We start from the raw sequence: 21,068 nt of genomic DNA on the forward strand, positions 1-21,068 counted from the left end.
AGGCAGCTAAAGGGGTCTGAGGGAGGAGGGGGCTGTGATGTGGCTCTAACATGAAGGTTTGGTGCTTTTTTTTTTTTTTTTTTTTTAATAGGAAGCTATTGTAGTGTATACAGCACCTGAAAAAATGTTTGCAATGTTATTCACTGGGAATTCTGATAGATCAACAGATTGTGCATAAGGATGCAGTAATTTATTCTTTTATCTTTTTTACAAATAAGAACATTAAAAGTGTGTCGGCATCTAAACTAAATTTGTCCTTCACAGATCTATGGAGATGGACGAAGACGAGGCCGACCGTCTAACCTGACAGACTCTGGAGGAGCTGCAGAGATCCACGTCTCAGGTAGGAGAATCTGTTGCCAGGTAACTTAAATGTGGCGATTGGTAAAAAGAGAGAATATGGAAGAAGATGCTCTGGTCAGTTGAGATGAAACTAGGGACTATGTGCCTCGTTTTAAACTTTGACTTTTTTAGAAAACAACCCCCAAATCGTTCAAAACGTTTTACTTTTAAACTGGTTTTCACATTTTCTCATTGATAAAACCTTTCAACTCAATTGGTAGATGTGCAACGATGTGCAGGAAATGGATTCTCCTGATGAACATGAGATCTTTCAATTCCCCCCCCTCCATCCAAATTAAATTTTTTGTCACCTCATTGGCATCCATAACATGTAGTAATGAATGAATTATGTAAGAAATTGGGGGGGAAAGTGGCCAGACACAAACCTAAAATGACCCTAGTCTTGTTCTTTTACAGGTTTCATGAAGCATATTTAGAATTTGAGCCATGTATTAAGAATTTCTTGTTGGATTTTATAATAGCAACTGCTCTGGGTTCAGTTCGTGTTCATCTTTTTCTAAGTCACTAAGTCTATTTTGTTATTTTTGTGCTTTCTAAGGGAGTTCAGCTGTCTAATTTGGGTGTTTGGTTAGGTTAAAATTATTATTATTCTTTATTTTCATAGACATAAATACATTACTTTACCTAACTCTAAAAGCACTTGATTTAAAAAAAAAAGTAAAATAAAAAAATCAGTCCAGTTTGACCAGCGTCCACCAGGGGGAGTTGTCGCTCAGAGAGTGTGTCTTTTTTCCACAGTGTGTTTCTGCTCCAGCCTGAGTCATGAAGCCATCATTAATTCCCAGCTCCTGCCTGGTTCTGCTGTCTGGCTGGGTGTAATTGATACCTCTGGGACCCGAACGAATGGCTCAGCTGCCAAGCTGCAGCATCAGCCACAGATTAGTGCATGCATGTCTGATAGAGAGGAAGATAAAGTTAGACGCACGGAGCTCCCTCAGCTCAGAAAACAGAAAAACAAAGCTTAATAATCCGGACTATTTTCTGTAATGGAGCAGGACTTGTAAATATCACTAGAGGGTGAAAAAAATCAGTGAACTTCATGTGACTAAATTAGATGCATTACAGAGATAAATTTGCTCTATATGGACGTGTGATTGTGCGGTTTATTCAATGATTCGTTGTTCTCTTTGTTCCCGAAACCAAAGATGTTCCATCTAAGAGAAAATGTGTATCTTGCTTGAAATTATTTTCAAAATTTCAAATTTTGTCTTGACTTTGGATTTAGAAAGGAGCTGCACACTGTTACACAAACTGGAACTTTTCACATTTTGACTTACACATCAAAAATGTTAAAAAAAAATGAAGGAAGGGAAAAATACATCAAAATGAAACAATGTGGGCTGAAAGGTAAGATGGAAAGAATTAGCTATTGTATTGCCTTATAGCTCTGTGTTTCAGCTGTTTTGCAGTTTTCTGGAAGTTTGTTCCAGATTTGTGGTACGTAGAAGCTAATTGCGGCTTCTTCCTGTTTGGTTCTGGTTCTGGGGATGCAAAGCAGAACAGAACCAGAAGACCTTAGAGGTTCTGGAAGGTTGATACAACAACAGCAGATCTGTAATGTATTGTGGTTCTAAGCTGTTCAGTGATTTATAAACTAACAACAGGATTTTAAAATCTATTTTCTCAGTGTAAGGACTTTAGAAGTGGCATGATGTGCTCTGTCTTTTTGGTTTTAGTAAAAACCAAAAAGACAGTGTTCTGGATCAGCTGCAACTGAAATGTTTTTAGGCAGACCTGTGAAGACAGTGAAACTGTGAAACCTGTGAAACTCATGGATGGATTTCTCTAGATCTTGCTGGGACAAAACACCGTTTAATCCTGGAGATGTTCTTCAGGCAATAGAAGACCGACTTTGTAACTGTCTTTATGTGGTTCTGAAGGCTCAGGTTCATCATTACGCCCAGATTTCACACCTGATCTCTCGTTTCCAGCTGGAACAACTGAAGCTGTGTGCCGATTCTGATTGTTCCTCTTTGGATCCAAAGATAATAATTTCAGGGTTTTTTTCTGTTCAGCTGGAGGAAAGTTGTGCCACATCCACACGTTAATTTGATGTCACCAGTTATGCAAAACTATTTTGTGTTTTTTTTTCTTTCCTCTAGTGTATGCCAGTATCTGTTTACTGTTAGTCTCTTCTGCGCTTCTGGGAACTGAACACTAGAGGGCACAGTTGTCCTTTATAACAAGCTTGTGCTCATCATGCAGAACCAAACTACCCCATATTGAGGTTTAGGTCAAAGCTACCGCATTCAGTTTCATTCCCTCCAGAGGTGAGTAATAACTGGTTATGTGGGGGAGAAAAATACTTTTATTTACTTCAGTAGGATATAGAAGTAGAGCTGCCGTTAGTTGAGTACAATTTCTTCCCACTTCTGCTCAGTACTAAATGTAAAATAGCATAACAGAGTGTAAAAGTTGGCCGTCGGTCGCAGCGAATGTGACTAAGAGTTGGGAGCTTGTTTTTTTTGTTTTTTTTTCCCACGGAGAGGAGGCAGACGATGAGGTTGAGAACTGGTCAGGACAGCAGATGGCCTCTCCGTCTGTCTGGCCTGTTTAAAGAGCACCGCAGGCGAAGCTTCTAATTACACCAGCCGGCTTACAATGGCCCGGATGATATCGCAGCTTCCACTGCACGCTCCGCGAAGTCTCTCAACTTTGAAACGAGTTCGGGTCCGCTTTAGAGAATCCCTGGTCTTGGAATCTTTCAGCCGTATTGCTGGGGCCGCAGGCTGCTGATCTAGTGCCACGCATTTCTTGGAACTTATCAGATGGTCTGCTGCTCTCTAATGAAACTGAGGCAGGACATAAAAAAGCTCAGTAACTGGAGTAGAGTTTCTGTAATCTGATCTTCACCATCTCTGTCTACCTTGAGAGCGATTAGGACGTGTTGCACTTTGCAGCGCCAAACCTCGGTGCGTTTTGGACTATACGCCAACAGTCCTTATTTTTACAAATAACCTGAAAACTCTGACACCCCTAAGTAGAATTTCGCACAACCTGCTGTCTTCAAAGATTACGTTGTTCTTTGCCAAACAGATCAAACTCATTCTTGCCACAGAGCAATGAAACGTCAAAGACAAGTTTTTATTATCTGCCTTGCATCATCACAGCCACACTTTCATCATGTGTGCAGCTCAGTCATGCTCATGTATTACAGAGCGAATGCACATCATTGTTTATGTGTTGCATTAGGATTCATTTCCAGATTGTAAAGGAGGAAACAATAATCTCAAATTCCTCACCTGAGGTAATCAGTTAACCTTTCACTGCACAGCATGGACTAACACTGGGCTTTGGTTCCACCATAACACACCCGAAGCTCTCTCGTCTCTGCAAAATGAGACATTGCATGTAGCTATTTGATTTAGTGAAAAGGAGGTTACCATAAGCAGGAAGAATAGCAAACCTGTAGAAAACTATGGGCTTTCATTCAGTGTTTCCCAAAACGGAGTTTCTAGAAAGAAAATGGAGATGAAGTTATTGAAATTGAAATGCTTTCATCAGCATATAATTGTGGATATTTCCAGCGAGCAGCAGATTTGCTAACATCTAGCTAACACCATAAGTAGAGAAATCGGGCAGGATAAGTGGAGATCCAGTTGTGCTTTTCAGCAGCACTGCCTGTAGTATTGATTCTCTGGAGGAGCTTAATTCCTGCCACGTGTATTGGGAAGACGATTGACAACTCAATATTGACAAATGTTAGCTAAACGAAGCTTCTGGCATAAGTTCAATGAAGATCTGTCCCCTACAACCTGCTTTCATCTCAAAGAACATTACTTTCCCTGCTCTCCTGTCTTCTTCACTCACTTTCTCCTTCGCTGCCAACTTCAGGTCAGTCTTAATTCTGGTGTTGTTAAACTGGTGCAATGATCTCTGTTTCTAAACACTCTGCTTCTATAAATTGAGCCTGTAGATCTGAGCCAGACTTATTTTGGAACTGGTTTGTTACAGATAAAAATGGAGAATATCACTCTGTAAATGAATGTATCAAAATCAAATGCATCTCAAAATTGTGTTTTCTGTGTCGTCCTTTGACAGTGTTACAGCGCCACCGTTGGGCCCGGCATACCAACTACATCGTTTTCTGTGATGCTGCATACCACGCTGCATTTTTTTTTGTTGACAAAAACGCACCGCACTCGTCTTTGTGTGTACAGTGCCTGAAATACATCTAGAGTTGTGTTACTGAATGCAAGTCTTACTCAACTTCTTACTTATTAAAAATCTCCTGTGTTTTCATGTATTTGTTTCATAAAATGACAAAATCAGAGTATAACGTCAGTCATTGATACACTTGTTACGTTTTAAGATGCCTCCAAAAACTATTCTATTACCAAAAATCTAAATAAAAGTTAAGCCGATCATCTTGTACTGTTGAACAGCAGCAGTACAGAAATTTGGTTTATAAGACAAGTAACTTTACAAGGTGCTGCAGCTCATTCTCATGAAATTCATGCTCGGTCAGACATGGTGAGAAATTCAAGAAATACGGACTGGGACATAGCAAGAACCTGCCGCTGTTCGCCTAATAAAAACGATCTTAAATCTTTACAGCACCGTTTCTTGTCTTCTGGCATAAAATAACAGCTTGTCTGGACTCCAGTTTGCAGTTCTTTCTGTTCGCTCTCATGCCTAATTCATCCTGCACTTCACTTTGAACAATGTCCACCCGCTGCTTTCACTAAACAGCAAATTGACATGCACATCACAGAAAACCTTTAGTATTCCGTCGGCTCAGGTCTTCGAGAGCCTGTTTTCTCTTTAAGCCTACCGTATTGGCTAGATGGAATATAAATAATTAGAGTAAAAAGAAATGACAGAAATATAAAAAAAAATGGCCTGAGTGGACATAATGTACATCTTCTTGGTATGTGAGTCACTGCAGTAAGGCGAGTGGCCTCGTTGGAAACAGGATCCAGCTGAAAGTGACACAAACCTGTGGCCCTCTCTGAATAATGCATCTTTGGCTGCTGAGAATGCAGTGATACGATGTCCTCCAGCTTCTCCAAATTGCTATCAGAGGTATATATCATGACCACTCATTCCCTAAGATTGGATTTGGAAAGCTTCATCTTTCCATTCTCCCCAACCCTATGAGAAACTATATTAGCTTTGCTGGCTTTACAAGATTTCTCCTGCTTTTGCCTTTCTTACTTGCGCATTTGGCATGAAGATAGTTTTGAAATGATGATTTTTATTTATTAATAGGAGGAAAAAATCAACCGGGCACTTTGTGAAAAGCAACAACTCCCCCAGCCCCTATCTTCTTGGTAAATTAGATATTTGCCTCCGTTTTAGTAGACTGAAAGATCTCAAACGGCAACACACAATCGCATAAAAAATAAAACCTTTTACATCTATCAGTATTTAAAGGGATACAAAGCTGTTTCTAAAGATTTGGGAAAGCCGTAATCCACAAATGCAGGCAAACAAAAAACGAATACGCAGTCTGGATGATTTTCAAGACCATTTGGGAAACTGAAAACTAAAACTTAGCGCACGCCATTGAGAATATGATCATCATAGTAAGAGGCAAACATGGTGGTGGCAGTATGATGCTTAATCATCTGTAATCATTTGTAGTAAACCTCTGCTCTCAGACAAGATAATGTCATCAGCGCACAATGAAGTCTACAATGTTAAAACACAAAATGAAGGTTTTAGTGACCTAAGACAGGATGTCCACGCTCTACAGTAATAGTTAATAAATTAGAATGTGTTCAGATGAGGCTCATCAAAAGTACCTTTTGAAAATCATCCTTAAAAGAATTAATAAACTAAGCCCACAATTCTGTATTACATTTTTTATTAGTGTCTTGTAGTAATCTAATTTTTAATGTTATGTTTTTTATTAGCTGCAAGTGGGAAATTATCATAATTAACTGGGAAAAAAATAGGCTTTCAAACATCCATCTGTGTGTAATTAATCTATATAATGAGTTTCACTTAGTGATAAAGTTCCAGAAATAAATGGGCTTTCAGTAATATTCTAACTTATCGAGTTGGTATGAATAACGCCCCAATATGAGAATTAAAACAGTTCAGAATTCCTCTACAAAGATTAAAATGACAGATTATGGAGAGGCCGCTATGGGGCTCAGGGGCAAATACTTTGGTTCGCTCTTTATTTCCCCTTCAATCATTATTATTATTATTTTTTTATCTAAGTTGAAGTGTGAATTTCCCAGTTAGCAACTCCACTGGTCCCAACCGGTCTTATCCCTAAGGTACTGGTATCTCCTGATTTCCCCCCCCGTCTTCTTCCTCCTGCCAGTCTCTCGGTGCGCCTCACTCACTCAGCGTTGTATTCAGACTCGCCCTGATCTGCACAGATTCACTCGTTGACCGTGACAGGATGAGACACCCTATCTCCGAGTCACGCAGGAAACCAAGTCGACGTGTTAATTTCTCACTTCTGGCCGAGCCCCCATTACAGGAAAACGCTGCGGGAAGAGCTGGAACGCCTAGAGGAAAACGGACAATCCCTGCTGCAGGCCACACAGATTAAAGCTGTAGGGCCTCGCCTTGATTTGTTCAGAACTAAATCTGAATAAGGGACGGGTGAGGAAGAAGTCAGTTTCCTGGAATCCTGCTGAGATTGATACATGGCGCACGACTAATCTCACAGTTTCTACGTAAATGTAGAAGCTACTTTCTCTTTTCCTGGTGTTTTATTGAAGCATCTTCTATAATTTGACTTGGATAAAGTGCATAACAACATTTATTGCTCTCTGTAAGCTGAGCTGCCATCTACTGTATCTACCACAAAGCCGTAATACAAAAATAAAGCTCTGGCTTTATTTTTATATTAGTTCAACTTTGCTCTTGTGCAACTTTATTCTTGTAATACTTTTCGACCTTATTCTCAGATGACTTTATTTCCATAATGTTATGACTTTCTCATAATTTTAGTTTTTCTTACTACAGCCGTCGAACACGTTGCTAGGTTACAAAATGTAATTTCATGTTATTGAGAATTTGTTCTAATGAACTCAGCGTTTTGAGTTCCACTTATTTTTGAAGGGGAAGGGAATTAATGCATGTATTTTTTTTATTTATGTTTTATCTTTTTTTTTTTTTTTTCAAAAATAACTTCAAAAACGCTGCAATTTTGTTTACCTTTTACATCGGTTACCCCTAAAAACAAACTCCAGTGAACTAACAAAAGTTGCCTAAATCTAAAACGGGTTTCCTCAGCTGGCCTGTCGTCACCGCTTCGGCCCGTTGCTCGTACCTCAACATGCTTTCCTAAACCCACATGTGAGCTTACATAGGCCTTCATGTGCGTGAGTAATTACAGGGCACAGGAGTAAAAGGGGGGAAAAACTTTTTTTTTTTTTTTTTTTTTTTCCTTTCTCCTCCTCCCTCCTACAACCTCTCGGAACGCCTGGTCAATCCCAAAGAAGCTGCTCGTACGGTGAAGAACTCCCTGCAACATCTGCCTTCTCCTGCTTCACCTTACGCGGCAGCACTCTGCAGGGAAAAAGCAGAGAGGTGTCCAGTTTCCCCTACAACAATGGAAATTCAATCAGGAAATGGAGAGGAGGTGGTGAGCGCGACCTCGGGCTTCGTTTCCTGCGCTCCCGCCGGGCCGCAGGTAGTGACATCAGACGAGCCGGCGCTCAGGGAGGACCTGCAGGCTGCGAAGAGGGTGGAGAGGTTTGATATTCAGCTGGACAGCCTGAAGAGGATGTTCGAGAAGCCAGCCGCATCGACGACTGTAAGTCATACCTCTCAAATTTGGATTGAAACTTCCTTTTTCTGTAAATCCTACATTTAGTAAGTCACGAGAAAGATAGAAAGTGTAAACTTCTAGTCTGTCCAAGGCCACAAAAGTTGATTTATACTCACATAGAAAATAAGACTGAAGACCATCATTTCATTTGTTTCTTGTTCACAACAGCAGCTTTGATTTTTCTTCCAAAATCTTCTAAACCGAAACAGGAGGGCATGTCTCCTTTTCTGCTGAGAGGTGGCCTTCTTTCTCCTTCTCTGTTTTTCCATCCCTGCTGGTTTCCCCAGAAGGAAAATCTTAACTCTGCTGGAACTGAACTCGTTCCATTACGAGTCTCTATTACCAAAATGTCCCAATTATCAGCCCGGACGACCTACTTCTTTCTCCTCATGTGGTTGGAGCCCGTCTAGTGAAGATGTTTTGGAACCTTTTACCTCATCCTGCCCAAGTCTCAGCATGGAAAAAATAAAAGTAAGCCACAGGAAGCCGAGGAATTATGGGGAATGTAGTCGGGAGCAATTAGTAGTGGTAACTGGTGGCAGCGAACCACGGGGTTGCAGACATCCGACACCCGGTTATTTAAGACCTATTCATGGGCGCTTTATGGTTAAGCAGGTTTTCAAAAATAAACCTGTAATTGCAGTGTGGTCTGCCGCTGGAAGCTTCTGTATCAGAGCAGATACTGTGCCTTGTGAAAGAATTGACTCCCCTGAAGCTTTTTTAAACGTTTCGTTGCGTCACAAAAACAGGCACCGATGTGTTTTATTGGGATTTTACATGGTAAAGGGGAAGCAAATGAATACAAAACATTGAGAAGTAGAGACACACCAATCTGATAATATCTGTATCGGTCCTGATGTTGAAAAAATTCTAGATCACGTCTTTGTGACTGTGTCCGACCCATTAGGGTAGATCTGTTCAGTCTAATTCTATGCTGTGTTCTCTGAGCAATGTCATGCTTTCAGCGTCTCCTCTACATAATCAAATATATATTTATATTTTTTTTCAAATACATGTTAACACAATGTAAAGCAAATGAGATATACATATTTATTGCCTATATTTGCACAATTATACTAACTGCAATTGGAGTTTGAAATAAATGTAAGTATCATAGGTCATTAAAAGTTACTTTATTTTTGAAAAAACAACACCACTGGTGCTTTTCTTGGTGTTGTCCACCATCAACATACAAGACGGGGAAAAAACAAAACAATGCCAGACTGGACAAATTCATATCTGTAGGAATATTTTTCAGTTTCTCAGTGTGATTTGCAGAACTTTTATTTTATTTTACTGACATACACAAGATTGAAATTACCGTATTTTCCGCACTATAAGGCAGACCAGATTATAAGTCGCACCTTCAATGAATGGCCTATTTTAAAACTTTTTTCATATATAAGGCGCACCGCATTATAAGGCGCTTAGAATAGACGCTAAAGTTAGGGTTGCCACCCGTCCCGTATTGAACCCACAGAGCACTATTTGTTCCGTACTCTACAAATGTGGATATGTAATAATAAAGTGGTCCCCGAGTACTTTATATAGTAGGCTGCCCCAGTCATTGTTTCACTCACGGTGTTGGTGTTGCGATATTTTGCCCAACTGGTTTCTGGGTAACACAGACCAACCAACACGCTGCCGCTGCAGTCTCTGTCTCTCTTCCCTCGCCCCCTCCCAGCTTTAAATGTATAGGGGCTGGTCCCTTGGTAGCCCTAGTCGAAGCACCCCGGATGAATGTCTAAAGCCACTTTGTTGACATAAAGAATGTCAACAAAACAGTCCGACTCCGGTCGGCGAGGAGAGCCTTCAGCGACTGGGCCGGGGCGTGGCCGGACGATGGTCACCCTTCTCCGTTCACGCACAGCATGTTGGTGGAGAACGTGGTGCTAAATGACCTGCAGACGACCTGATTCTAGACGGTCGATAGGTCAGTGAAACTTTATTAACAAACCAGCGTTCTGACAACTATCCCAGCATGCACCGCGCGCTTCTTCTTCTACGGGCAAAAATGAAGTCGGCGGCTGCTTACCGTAGTTGCTAGACCTGTTGTGGCTCAATATTGGTCCATATATAAGGCGCACTGGATTATAAGGTGCACTGCTGGCTTTTGAGGAAATTGAAGGTTTTTAGGTGCGCCTTATAGTGCTGTAAATATGGTAAGTTACTCTCAGAACAATGGTGCAATACGCAAATAAACATTAAATTCAAAATCAAAAAAAAGATATATAGTACTAAACTAGTTTTTAAAGTATGAAGAGAACAATGTGTATGCATAAGGTGATCCGTGACATTACCATCGACATTAAAGTGCCATATATGGCAAAGTCTGTGTGGAGTATTTGTAAAGTATGAATTATAGTCTCTGATTTATCATGAAAGTGATATGTGCAATAGGTTGATGGAGTGAGGAGTGAACGCAGACATAAACAGTAGTGCCGATTGAATGAGTGGATAGAGCTGAAAGTGATGGATGCAGATCCAGTTCTTGGTCAAACTCGGTTCAGTTTTCAAATTGGGAGTTTCGGTTGCTGGTGGCCTGCAGCTTCACACATTTATCTGCTCCAGCGCGTCATAATCAGACAATTAGGTCACCAGCGGAGCTTTGTGAAGCCTGACTTTCCGCTAAGGAGGTAAATTAGACATCTGATTTAAGTACGTTGGAGCATCTCAAGGTTGAAGGTTGAAGGATGTCAGCCGTGGAGAATGGGGGAGGTTTGAGATCCCTGAAATTCAGAGAAGCTGGCCACAGTTGATTGGAAGATTGATCGACCCATAATGCAGAGGAATCCTGGAAGAAAACCTGCTAAAAGATATTCACATCTTTCAAATTTCTCTTTATAGAATCAAGCAGAATTGCGTAGAAAGGCAGTGGCCAGGGTAATGTGCTTCTGGACACATGGCCAAAGACTCACAGCCATCATGTAAACATGTTTAAGAAACATCAATACCGAGCCACTGCTGTTGGTCGGGACAGAAGCACATTTAGCTCCTGAGATCAAAGGATTTTCTAAAATACTGTTGTTAATATTACTTTGGCCAAGATTAAATGATGGCTTCCTTTGAAGTTCAGGTTTTATGACTAATATCGGCTGCATTGGACAATTAGAGCTTTGATATAGCTCTATTACAGATTATTTGGATCTGTACGTGAGGAAGAACATTGTCTACTAACTATTTGGAGCCAATTTGGAGTTTGTTTTTGGATAAACAATGGATAAGATTGATCTAAATTCTACTTAAGTTGTTGTGTTTCCGTGAATAATCTCATCAAACCAAAAGTAAAGCCAGAATTCTGACCAATGAAGCATTTAAGAATCTGGTAAAAGCTGCTATAAATTAATGTTAATAAATAACCTCATTTGTCATTTTGCCTTATTACCAATTGTTGTTTCCAATTTAAAGTGACATTAAGTAATTTCCTACGTTCAGCTCAAGGGGTCTTGTCAGAAAATGTGGTTATACAACCCACGAAGGTTTCAGTCATAGTTCATAAGAGTCAACTTGGCCCAAACAACAGTCAGAACCATTTGGAAAAAGGGTGTAACACGATTCAGTTCAATAAATTAAACTAAACCGTTATCCATTTATCTTAACAACTCATGAAACTACTGAAATACAAAGACAAAGGGACACCACAGAGGATGACATTTTTTTTTTTTTACACCTAAGTTAAGGTCAGTGTTTATGACTCAACAATAATAGACTTCGGGGAAATGACATCAATGGTTCCGAGGTAGAAAGCACTGCTGAGCAGAAAGAACACAAAGGTCTGCCTGACATTTTCCACAACACTTTTTGAAGATCCTTAAAACTTTTGAGAAAAAAAAATCATCTTTGGACTCAAAGAGATGAATGCCTCAAGTTTTTAGAGGTGTGCGTCCTGTTAGATGTGGTGTAAAGCTAGCAACATTTCAGAAAAAATGACATAATGCATGCAGTCAAATATAATGGTGGTCTGTGGTGAATTTGCTGTTTCAAGACCTGGACAAGTTCACGTGATGAGGGGAATCAGTAATTCTGCTCTTTACCACAAATTCATGAACAAGAAGTTCTTAAGTTTCTGACCTTACCTAGTGTACTATAAGCCTGGCGGGTCACCAGGCTTTACTTGTGGCCCTCACTAGGCTTAGCATTGCTTATCTATTTAAGTTTTTCTAAAATGTTTGCATTTTTTAAGACTTTTTAGTTGGTGTTCAGATATTAATCTTCCAATCTTTCAATAGCACATAATTATCAAGTGATATTTTGAAATTTCTTGTCAACTTTGAACATTTTTAACCCAAAAACACGACGGGCCGCTGGATGAATGACTGCCAAGCGCTCCAACCACTGGGCTCAGCAAGTTTTCTGAGAGAAACTCAAGAACCTTTGACATTTTGAGTGGTTTAGTTCAAGTCCAGGCTTAAATTTGTTTGAATGTTGTGATTTCTTTTTAGTTTTTGAAAGAGCAGTCTGAATTATTAGCATTTGCAAACCAAAAAAAACACCACTTATCTATTTTTACATTATTATGTTTTAAAGTGTTAATGACCCAAAGGAGCTAAAATTATTTTTTTTTTTTTCTCTAGAAAATAAATAAATAACAAGCTGTCCTGCTGTCCAAAATGTCAGATGGCATTGCAACACATGCTTTACCCTGGCATTGTCATAAATGATTTATGTGCCTCATCTTTATAAAAAAAAAAAAAGGTGTAGTTGGTGTCACCGGAGCATATGGGCAGTTCCTCCATATTCCCAGAGAGAGAAGCAGACAGACACATTGCAGGGTTCTGGTTATAAAACCTGACCTTGTTTCCACATAGTCTGTTTTGCAGAGCTTAACATTTGATGGGGCGCAGTATTTTTCCGTCTGTGCCCCATTCAGTTTATTTAAGCAGAGCAACAGGAACGGATGGCCGGCCGTAACAATGACTGATGGACTCCCAGGTGGCGGCACGGCCGCAGCCAGGAATCCTCTCACTGAGAGGAGCTGGGAGGAGACGGAGCGAGGTTCCAACAGCCTCTCCTGTGAAGAGATGCACTCCGCTCAACTTGTGTGCAGAGAGCAGACTTTTTTTTCCTCCCTCGGCAGTCGACTTCTCCTCCACGGACTCTGGTTTGTTTTTTTCCAGAATCTGTTTGACCTTCTGGTCGGGACTATACACATGAGGAAAAATACGTTCATCAAGAATATTAAATCACACGCAAAGCAAGCTGATCAAAATTTCAATATTTTTGTGGTGGATGATTGCACTGACACTAAAAATTAGTCACAATAATTGTGACATTTGGAGCAAGAATTTATAGCTAGTTTAGCTGTAGTACTAATACTACAGCTAGTAGTATTAGCTAGCTAAGTTCTTAGCTAGTTAAGGAACTAGTTAGCTAAGGAACTAGAAAACTATATGAAGAACAGCACATGTTAGCTGTAGTTGTTACATTGATATAATGGATTTAAAGTTTCTTACTATTTCAGTAACATTTTCTTCCCTAGTTATGAACCAGTTGCTACTTTTTTGGTTTGTTTTAACATCTGAGGATAAACCTGATAAGCAAAATAATTGATCTTTTGCAGACATTTAATTACTCTCACCATAGCTTTTTAAAGTGTTTTCATCAACACACTAGGTTAAATCAATCATTATCTCATTATTAATTTGAATTACTTTGCTATTTTTATTTGTTTGCAATGTTTCTGCTTTCTCACATTGAAAGGAATCACTTGAGGCATTTTTATCTGGTTATCGTTTGAAGTTCCTGCCGAGTTCTAATTTGTTCAGTGACCTCCTTCAACAGCACTTTATTTAAAATATCCAGTTTGGTTCTGGGATTAGCAAAGTGGGGAGGAAATCATTTAAAAATTCAGATCCAAATCCAGAAAATCCATCTGCTAGCTCCCTTCTTCAGGCCAGTCGTTTCATGCTAAAGTGGCAGCTAGCTAACTGATACAAACATCCCACTTTGGACTCCAAGAAAGGTCTTCTTTTATCACTTTTATTGTGATGGTTAAACTGTGTTTAATACATCGATGAATGTTCAATTTCAAATTTTTCTTTAAATTGCAATTATTTAAAGAAATTCTTCTCCCAAACCAAAGGTATACTCAACGGTGAGTAACAACCTCTTTCTTTAAATTTTATGATAAATATGCAAAATCTTTTTAAATTATGCATTCTGATAATAGTACATACATCACATTGATTCTTCAGTAGATATGTGACTAATCATTAATAGATTGACTTAATACTAAATAAAAAGAAAAAAATCATTATACTTTAATAAAGCTTATGCAGACCATCTATTCTTTTGCAATTATTATTTTGCATTTAATTTATTTTTTTGCCTCCTAGCTGTTAATCAAATATATCCAGTTAACATGCTTGCAAACTGGTGCACCATTTGCATTTTTTTGTTTTCAATCAAGGTTTCATGTTGTAGTGGCGGCTGTTAGCCAGTGGATGGCACTGTAGCACAGATTGGCCTAACAGCTGATGGTGATTCAGGAAAACTGGTTTGTGTTTAAGCTGCATGCAAAGGCAGTTTATAGATATACCCCAATCAGGTCTGCATCACAGTGAAACAATTACTAATCACCTGTGGTAATTAGGATTATTTAGTTATTTATTTTTAAGCCCGAAGGAGTCTTAAAATTCTTCATCTGCAAATCTTTCTGGTTCTCCTAATTTGCATAATTGGTGAGACGTCTTATGCTGGCGTGCTTGATAAATTTCAAACACGGCATGAAAGAATCTAAAAGGATTTCATATAATGGGATAATCCAAGTCACACCTGGGTAACAGGATAACACACATGCTTGAAGACAGAGGTGGGGTCTCTCTCTCTTTTTTTTTTTAGGAGCAGGTCTCGTGTTCTTTGGTTTCTGACTCTGACTGGGGTGTCTACATAAATTCAGACAGGTCTAGAATGCTCCCTCAGTTTATTTTCATAACATGAATCATCACCGCGACGACCTCACTCGTGCTATTTGAAAGGGTTGAAGAGACTTGGAGATTTTATAATACGCTTTCAATGCACCGACTGTTTTTTCAAAAGCGGCATCTGATTCAAAAGGCGGCAAATGTTTAATGTCACCCTTTTTGTTTTGTTTTTTCAGCTTTTTAAAGCAAAGCACTTTTGACAGTCTGCCACATTTAATGACTTCGCCGTAAAGTGTTAAATGACAGGTTAAACGATGAAAAATCGGATCACCCTCACTTTAAATGAAAAAAAAAAGTTGGATCAATATGCAGCAGCGTACCTAAATGAAGTCAATTAAATGTTAAATAACCTAAAAGCCGAAATGTGTCTGCAAGAAATTGATCCAGACTCGATGAGAACACCGCTGTACTCATTAAAGTCCATTGAGCTCGTAAAAATTCCATTAACTCTTCCCTGTCGCTTTGGTTTTGCACGTTCAAATCTGTTAATGGAGCTGGCAGCATTGCTTTTCGGCTGTGCAACTTGTTGCTCGTCTTCTTTTGATATGTGAACAGTTGTACTGTTATGTGGTTTGGCAGGAGGACGCAGATCTGAAACTACCTGCCTTATTTGAACTAAGCCTCATTTGCCTACACCCGCCGTGCAATTTGCTTAGGGCCACAAACGTATGCACTGCTGTCAGCTTTAAAATGGGCTCTTGTTTTCCGTGCGTACTGTGCTGGGTAGCATGTGCATATTCACTCCAATGTAAAATAATCCATTACCATAGCTGAATGCATTTCTCCGAGCCTTTTTCCGTATACAGACTTTTTGTGTGACTCAGATGGTCTCTTCTCTAACACAGCTTGACACAAACAATAACAAGGCCATATGTGTTTGAGAATGAGCCAAAGACTTCAAGGCCTGCCGTTTCAATCATTCATTGTGGCTTTGCGTAACTACGAGGGCGCCAGGATGCCATCGATCATCTCTGCCAGTCGTCAGTGCCTTAGAAATCTAAGTAGTGTTGTTGGAAATGAGGCGGAAGGCCATTCTTTTTGCACTGAGATGTGAAAACGTGAACATTGGCTCCAGTGTTGTGGATTGTACCAGCACTTTTTATTTATCTTGACTTGACTATTGCTAACAACGGCAAGATCAGGCTTGTGCTTGCAGTCCCTCCATAAGCCCCTGTGGCGCCGCCTCATGTACGATGCATCAATGCTCTTTGTTCTCCTGGACAAACCAAAACATGCCATCATTTGATTCAATCCGACGGCTCCCAGCAGGAAAAGCCTGCGTGGCAGACCCGTCACCAGATGGATAGACATCATCAAGGAGCATCTGCAACAGTTGGGAATCGACATGGCCGCTAAAGCTGGGAGACGGAGCAACGGGGGAAAACCAAAAACGAAACCATGTCGCGCCAGAACCGTAACTGTGAAAACCTGATGCTGTGTGACTGAAGGTGCTTTCACACTTGATAATCAGGTGGATTCGGTTCAATTGGGCACCAAAATAGCAACATTTGTTGAATCTTCAGCTGGTCTCACTGCATTGTGTTAAACTGTTCGAACCCTTTGAGCAACCTGCTTGTCTATGGTGGCGCAGCACCAAGAAACACTGAAGGAAATGACACAAAAACATCTGAAGAAAGGCAACAGTAGCTCAAATAGCTGTTTTTTAGAGTTAATATATACAGAATGCTTTAGCAGTAACATATTAAACCTTGTAAAAGTTGGGATCTGGCATTGGAAGACCACACCTGTTGGCTAGCAACAATAAACCAATATTTGGCATTGGTTTCTATGTGTTGGAATCTGCAAATACCTGTTTTAGTAAAATATCTAGTGCTGAAGATGAAAACTTGAACATGACACTGCATGAAAATGTTTTACAGTAAGAATCAAAATTAGATTCATGATGAATGTAGTATTTCTGTTTATACAAAACTAATCCTAATCTTAATAACCGATTGTTTCATCCTTCTTGTTAACGGCTTTCACCAAGTATTTGTGATAACTACCACTGACTTTTTACAGAAACATTGGCCTGATTGTCTTTACAGAACTATTTTAATTCACATTACCACCACCATATTTGTTGTTCTCCTTGAGAAATGCTTGAATGTCATGGAGATTGTAACTGAAGCCATACATTCCAGATACTTCTACTTTTAGTTTGGTTTACCATAAGTTTTCTGGATCATCAAGATGTTTTTTGGCAAATGAGTCAGGCCATTTTTCCCCATGGACGCCATGTTTACCCAGTCTCCTTATCGTCAAATAATAAAATCCTGACTTTATTTGAGACAAATGAAGCTCTAGATGTTGTTTTTGGTTCTCTTGTGACCTCCTGGATGAGTCGTTGATTACCTCTTACAGTAATTTTTGTATGACGGCCACTCCTGTGATGGTTCCCCACTGTCCCAGCTTGGGTTTGTGGCCTGCTAGAGTCCTAAACCCTGAGAAAGGAACTTGTTACCGTTTCCAGATGGATAGACGTCAGCAAGTTCAAATAAGAGCTTGTTCCTTGAATATAATTGTACCAAATCCAACAAAAATACCAGTTGAATTCTGTAATTGCATTTGGCATCCAGCTGAATGATCGCTGACACAGTAATTATCTGATAGACGAGAATAGCATCGCCCTACCTGTAACTAGCATCATAACAGCCCATTAATGAATCTAAAAGAGCGAAGGAAGCCAACGAGCAGCAGGTTCACTGAAGAGCAGGAGACACTTTTTGGCTGTAATTATCAGTCAGGAGAGTGTCAGAAAATTCATAAAAATGAGTTGGAAGTGATCGATATTAATGAGTTTACAGCATCCCTGGAATAAAGAAACACTAGGTTTGTCTGCGTGAGGCTCAGTTCACATTCAGTTCATTATACATTAATAGCAAGTTCGTTCACCTGTATCAGGTTGTGTTACACGCTCGCATAATTATAGACATAAATCCCCTGAATATGACCGAGGCATGCGGAATGCTGGCTGATGTCAGCCCGGTGGCCGGGTGTATATTTGGAGGAGCTGAAAACAGAGCCGGAGGACGAGCCACTTTAGAGCAGCCGTGTAAAAATAGTAGTGCCTGGTGATGCTCAATGGACATTTAGAGCGAAGGGAGCCTGATGAAAGAGACTGAAATGTGATTTATATTCAACGAGCATGAGACCAAATTATGGAAGAGAGTTCAGAAAGAGGGACGGGCAAGATGGTAATGAAGATGAAGATAGATAGGGAAGCAATTCGGAGCGAACAAGTGGGGGACAAAAATCAACGTGAAAAACGAGTTCATGTTTTAATAGGTGAGTCGGGTCAGAAATGTGATTAGCAAATTACACCCCATACTTCAGTAATAATTAGCTTTACAAAGCGCTTCCACGGCCGCAGAGTTCTGCCTCTAATGTTTTCTTTTTGGGCGTGAGCGAATGTGTCAGGTCTCAGCCTGAATCAAGGAGGCCGGTAATGGAGGGAGGAAAGCCCAGGGTGCAGCGCGAGGAACCGTGCTGTACGCCAGGACTAAATATGAACATGAGAGCGAGATAAAGCAGGATGCCGTTTTTATCGGGGGATTTCCATCTGTTCCAGGCAAACAAAGAAGAGCCCGGTTGAAATTCACGAGAGCAAAGAATGACGAGCAGAGATTTAAGCGTGGAGTCGCTGTGTTTTGTACAAAGTGAACACAGCAAGCTGTGTCAACAGAGGCCCTCTCTTGCAGAGATGAATTATTGAATACACTACATTTTTAAACGTGTTTAAAGCACGCTCATCCAAATCCTTGAATTCAAGTGATCTAATGACTTCTCTGGTCACAGGTGTGTAAAATCCAGCACCAAGGCATAAGGAGACACAACATCTTTGAAAGAGCGGGTCACTCTCAGCCTCTCCGGGGATTTCAGAGTGGTGCCATACTAGGATGTGCGAGGAGTTCAGCTGTAAAATTTCTGCACCACTAAATGTTAGTGGTATTACAACAGAATCGAGGCAATAGGTAGCGACTGCAACTCAGCCACATAAAATCACAGCAGCCACTGAGGCACATGGTCTGTTTTTATGACTGAGTCGCTGCATCAGAGCCTTACATCACCAGCTGCAATGAAAAGCATCATCTCTAGCAGTAAGACGGATGGAGACTAGGTCTGGCAGGTCTGAGCCATGATCGGGTAGATGTTTTCCAGGAGTTAGACCTGGCCCTTTACTTCCAGTTAAAAGAATCACATACCAAGACATTTTCAAAGGTTTCCTGTTAGGTTGATGTTCCAACATAGGTAAATTCTCAACCCAAATGCTTTTTCCAAAAAAAATAAAAAAATAAAAAAAAATCCAAATGATACCTATATCTGGCTTCTTTGTCACAGTCTGAACGGCCCAATTGCGATCTTTTCACCCCCTAAAATGTTCCATATGTGGTACTAACTTGGATCCTATTGTTTTCAAAGAGTCATGTCGTATTTTATACAACTTTTTGTCATTGACCTCAGACATGCCTGGTCATAATTTTACTCCAGACACGGTCAACCAGGACGTAAACAATGGCTGGAGGTTATAATTATGAACTGAAAGAATAAAGTGTGTTTCACTGAAGTGTGTCACATCACAGTCAGACCAGTCTTGGGTCTGACTACACATCCACAAAAAAAAAACTGTCTTTTTATAAGCTTCCTTTGTTACCTAAACTCAACAGAACACGATTGGGACACGTTAGGGTGGAGAAGCTGGGCTTCCTCGTCCAACATCAGTGTCTGACCTCACAAATGGTGAAAATGGTGAAAATTAAAAAAAAAAAAAAAGTTTAAACTGTTACAGCCCTGATGCACTGAAGCTCAATGAATGAATACTTTTGGAAATGTGTATTAGTCTTCTTCACATCTCCGTAAATGTTTTATGACTATTAAACTTGTACTAAAATATTCTGCATTTAGTACAACTACAAGAGGAATATATCAATACATTTTAACTGCAAATGCAAATTAAGAAAATATTTCAATGTGTTTCTAACTTTAGTTGTCAGAGCAGAGCGTCTTCACTGCTTCATTAAGTGGAATACAGAATGAAACTGAAGCTGTCAAAATGGCCGAGCACAACAACAAGTAACCAAAAAATGCTTCAATTTTCCGCTTTAGTGCAGCGCTTCATTTCACGTCAAGCGTGCCGTTTGTCAAATTGTTTACTAGAAATTCACCTGAAGGTGTGTTGGCAAGATTTCTTCCTGGGCAGTCATGGAAATCCCGGAGAACTCGAGCTTTTAGCGCTGTAATTATACATTCCCGCTGCCAGAGATGCATAGTAAACACATTCGGTTGAGTGCGTCTCCGTTTCTTTTTTTTTTTTTTTACAAAAAGGCTTATGTCATGTTTGGTTATCTCGCAGTATTTCCGACTCATTCCGGTGTTAATTTACATTCAACGTTTTGGATGTAACAAATGCTGAGCTGCTGTTTCTGATGTAAACACATTTGGCAGAAATCTAATAGTAATTTGCTCATAGTATTATGTTAAACCGCTGAACACCTCCAGCCTGCCTCAGTGAACCATTAATATTTATGCTGGTTTGAAGCTGCGGGTACACATAGCAAGCTTCTGCCATTCAGCTTTCAAATTCAAAGTCCCTGGGCGTCTATCGGGCTTTGAATTATCTCCTGCAAACAAGACCTGGGTCCGATTTGTCACTTGCAAGTGGACCCAGTTGTGGTGGCTAAATATTCCCATTGTGTCCCAGAACAAGGCACTTTTAGCTCTGCAAGTGCTTTGTTCAGTGGATCTGTTTGAAATTTTAGTTGTCTGATGCAAATTCTGTTTTTTGAAGGATTTTCTGTCACCGATCCAAAAATAAAATCACTAACAGTCTAATTTGCCCAAACCCAACTCTTGCTGTGCACATGTTTTCTGTTTACACAGTAAAGGTTGCTTTTTAATACGCTTTTATTACATTTTCATCGACATAGCTTTCCTGGCTGTGGCATTTTAAATGACTGAATGGAAACATATTTTACCGTCAGAACTCTTATCCAACATGTCTGGTTTTTTTTTTAATTTTTTTTATGTGAGTTCCAATTTTCCAA

General features: G+C 39.9%; 1 protein-coding gene and 1 long non-coding RNA gene across 2 annotated transcripts in view; one reads left to right on the forward strand and one right to left on the reverse strand.

Moving 5' to 3' along the window:
- Window positions 1-7,750: 7,750 nt before the first annotated feature.
- Window positions 7,751-8,527, reverse strand: LOC106964310 (uncharacterized). The gene is made up of 3 exons (XR_001428384.1): window positions 8,218-8,527; window positions 7,927-8,006; window positions 7,751-7,839 (listed from the first exon to the last, which is right to left on the reverse strand). It is a non-coding gene; the product is annotated as an uncharacterized LOC106964310 (long non-coding RNA).
- xirp2a (xin actin binding repeat containing 2a) overlaps window positions 7,797-21,068 on the forward strand; it is a 71,211-nt gene continuing 57,939 nt past the window's right edge. Inside the window, exon 1 of the mRNA XM_015059595.1 lies at window positions 7,797-8,086. Within this exon, the coding sequence (XP_014915081.1) occupies window positions 7,883-8,086 (204 nt within the window). The 5' untranslated portion in view covers window positions 7,797-7,882. The remainder of the gene's footprint in view (window positions 8,087-21,068) is intronic.

Source organism: Poecilia latipinna, unplaced genomic scaffold (assembly GCF_001443285.1).
Source record: "Poecilia latipinna isolate Pla-1442-1.1 unplaced genomic scaffold, P_latipinna-1.0 Scaffold65, whole genome shotgun sequence".
In the NCBI taxonomy this organism is placed as follows: Eukaryota; Metazoa; Chordata; class Actinopteri; order Cyprinodontiformes; family Poeciliidae; genus Poecilia; species Poecilia latipinna.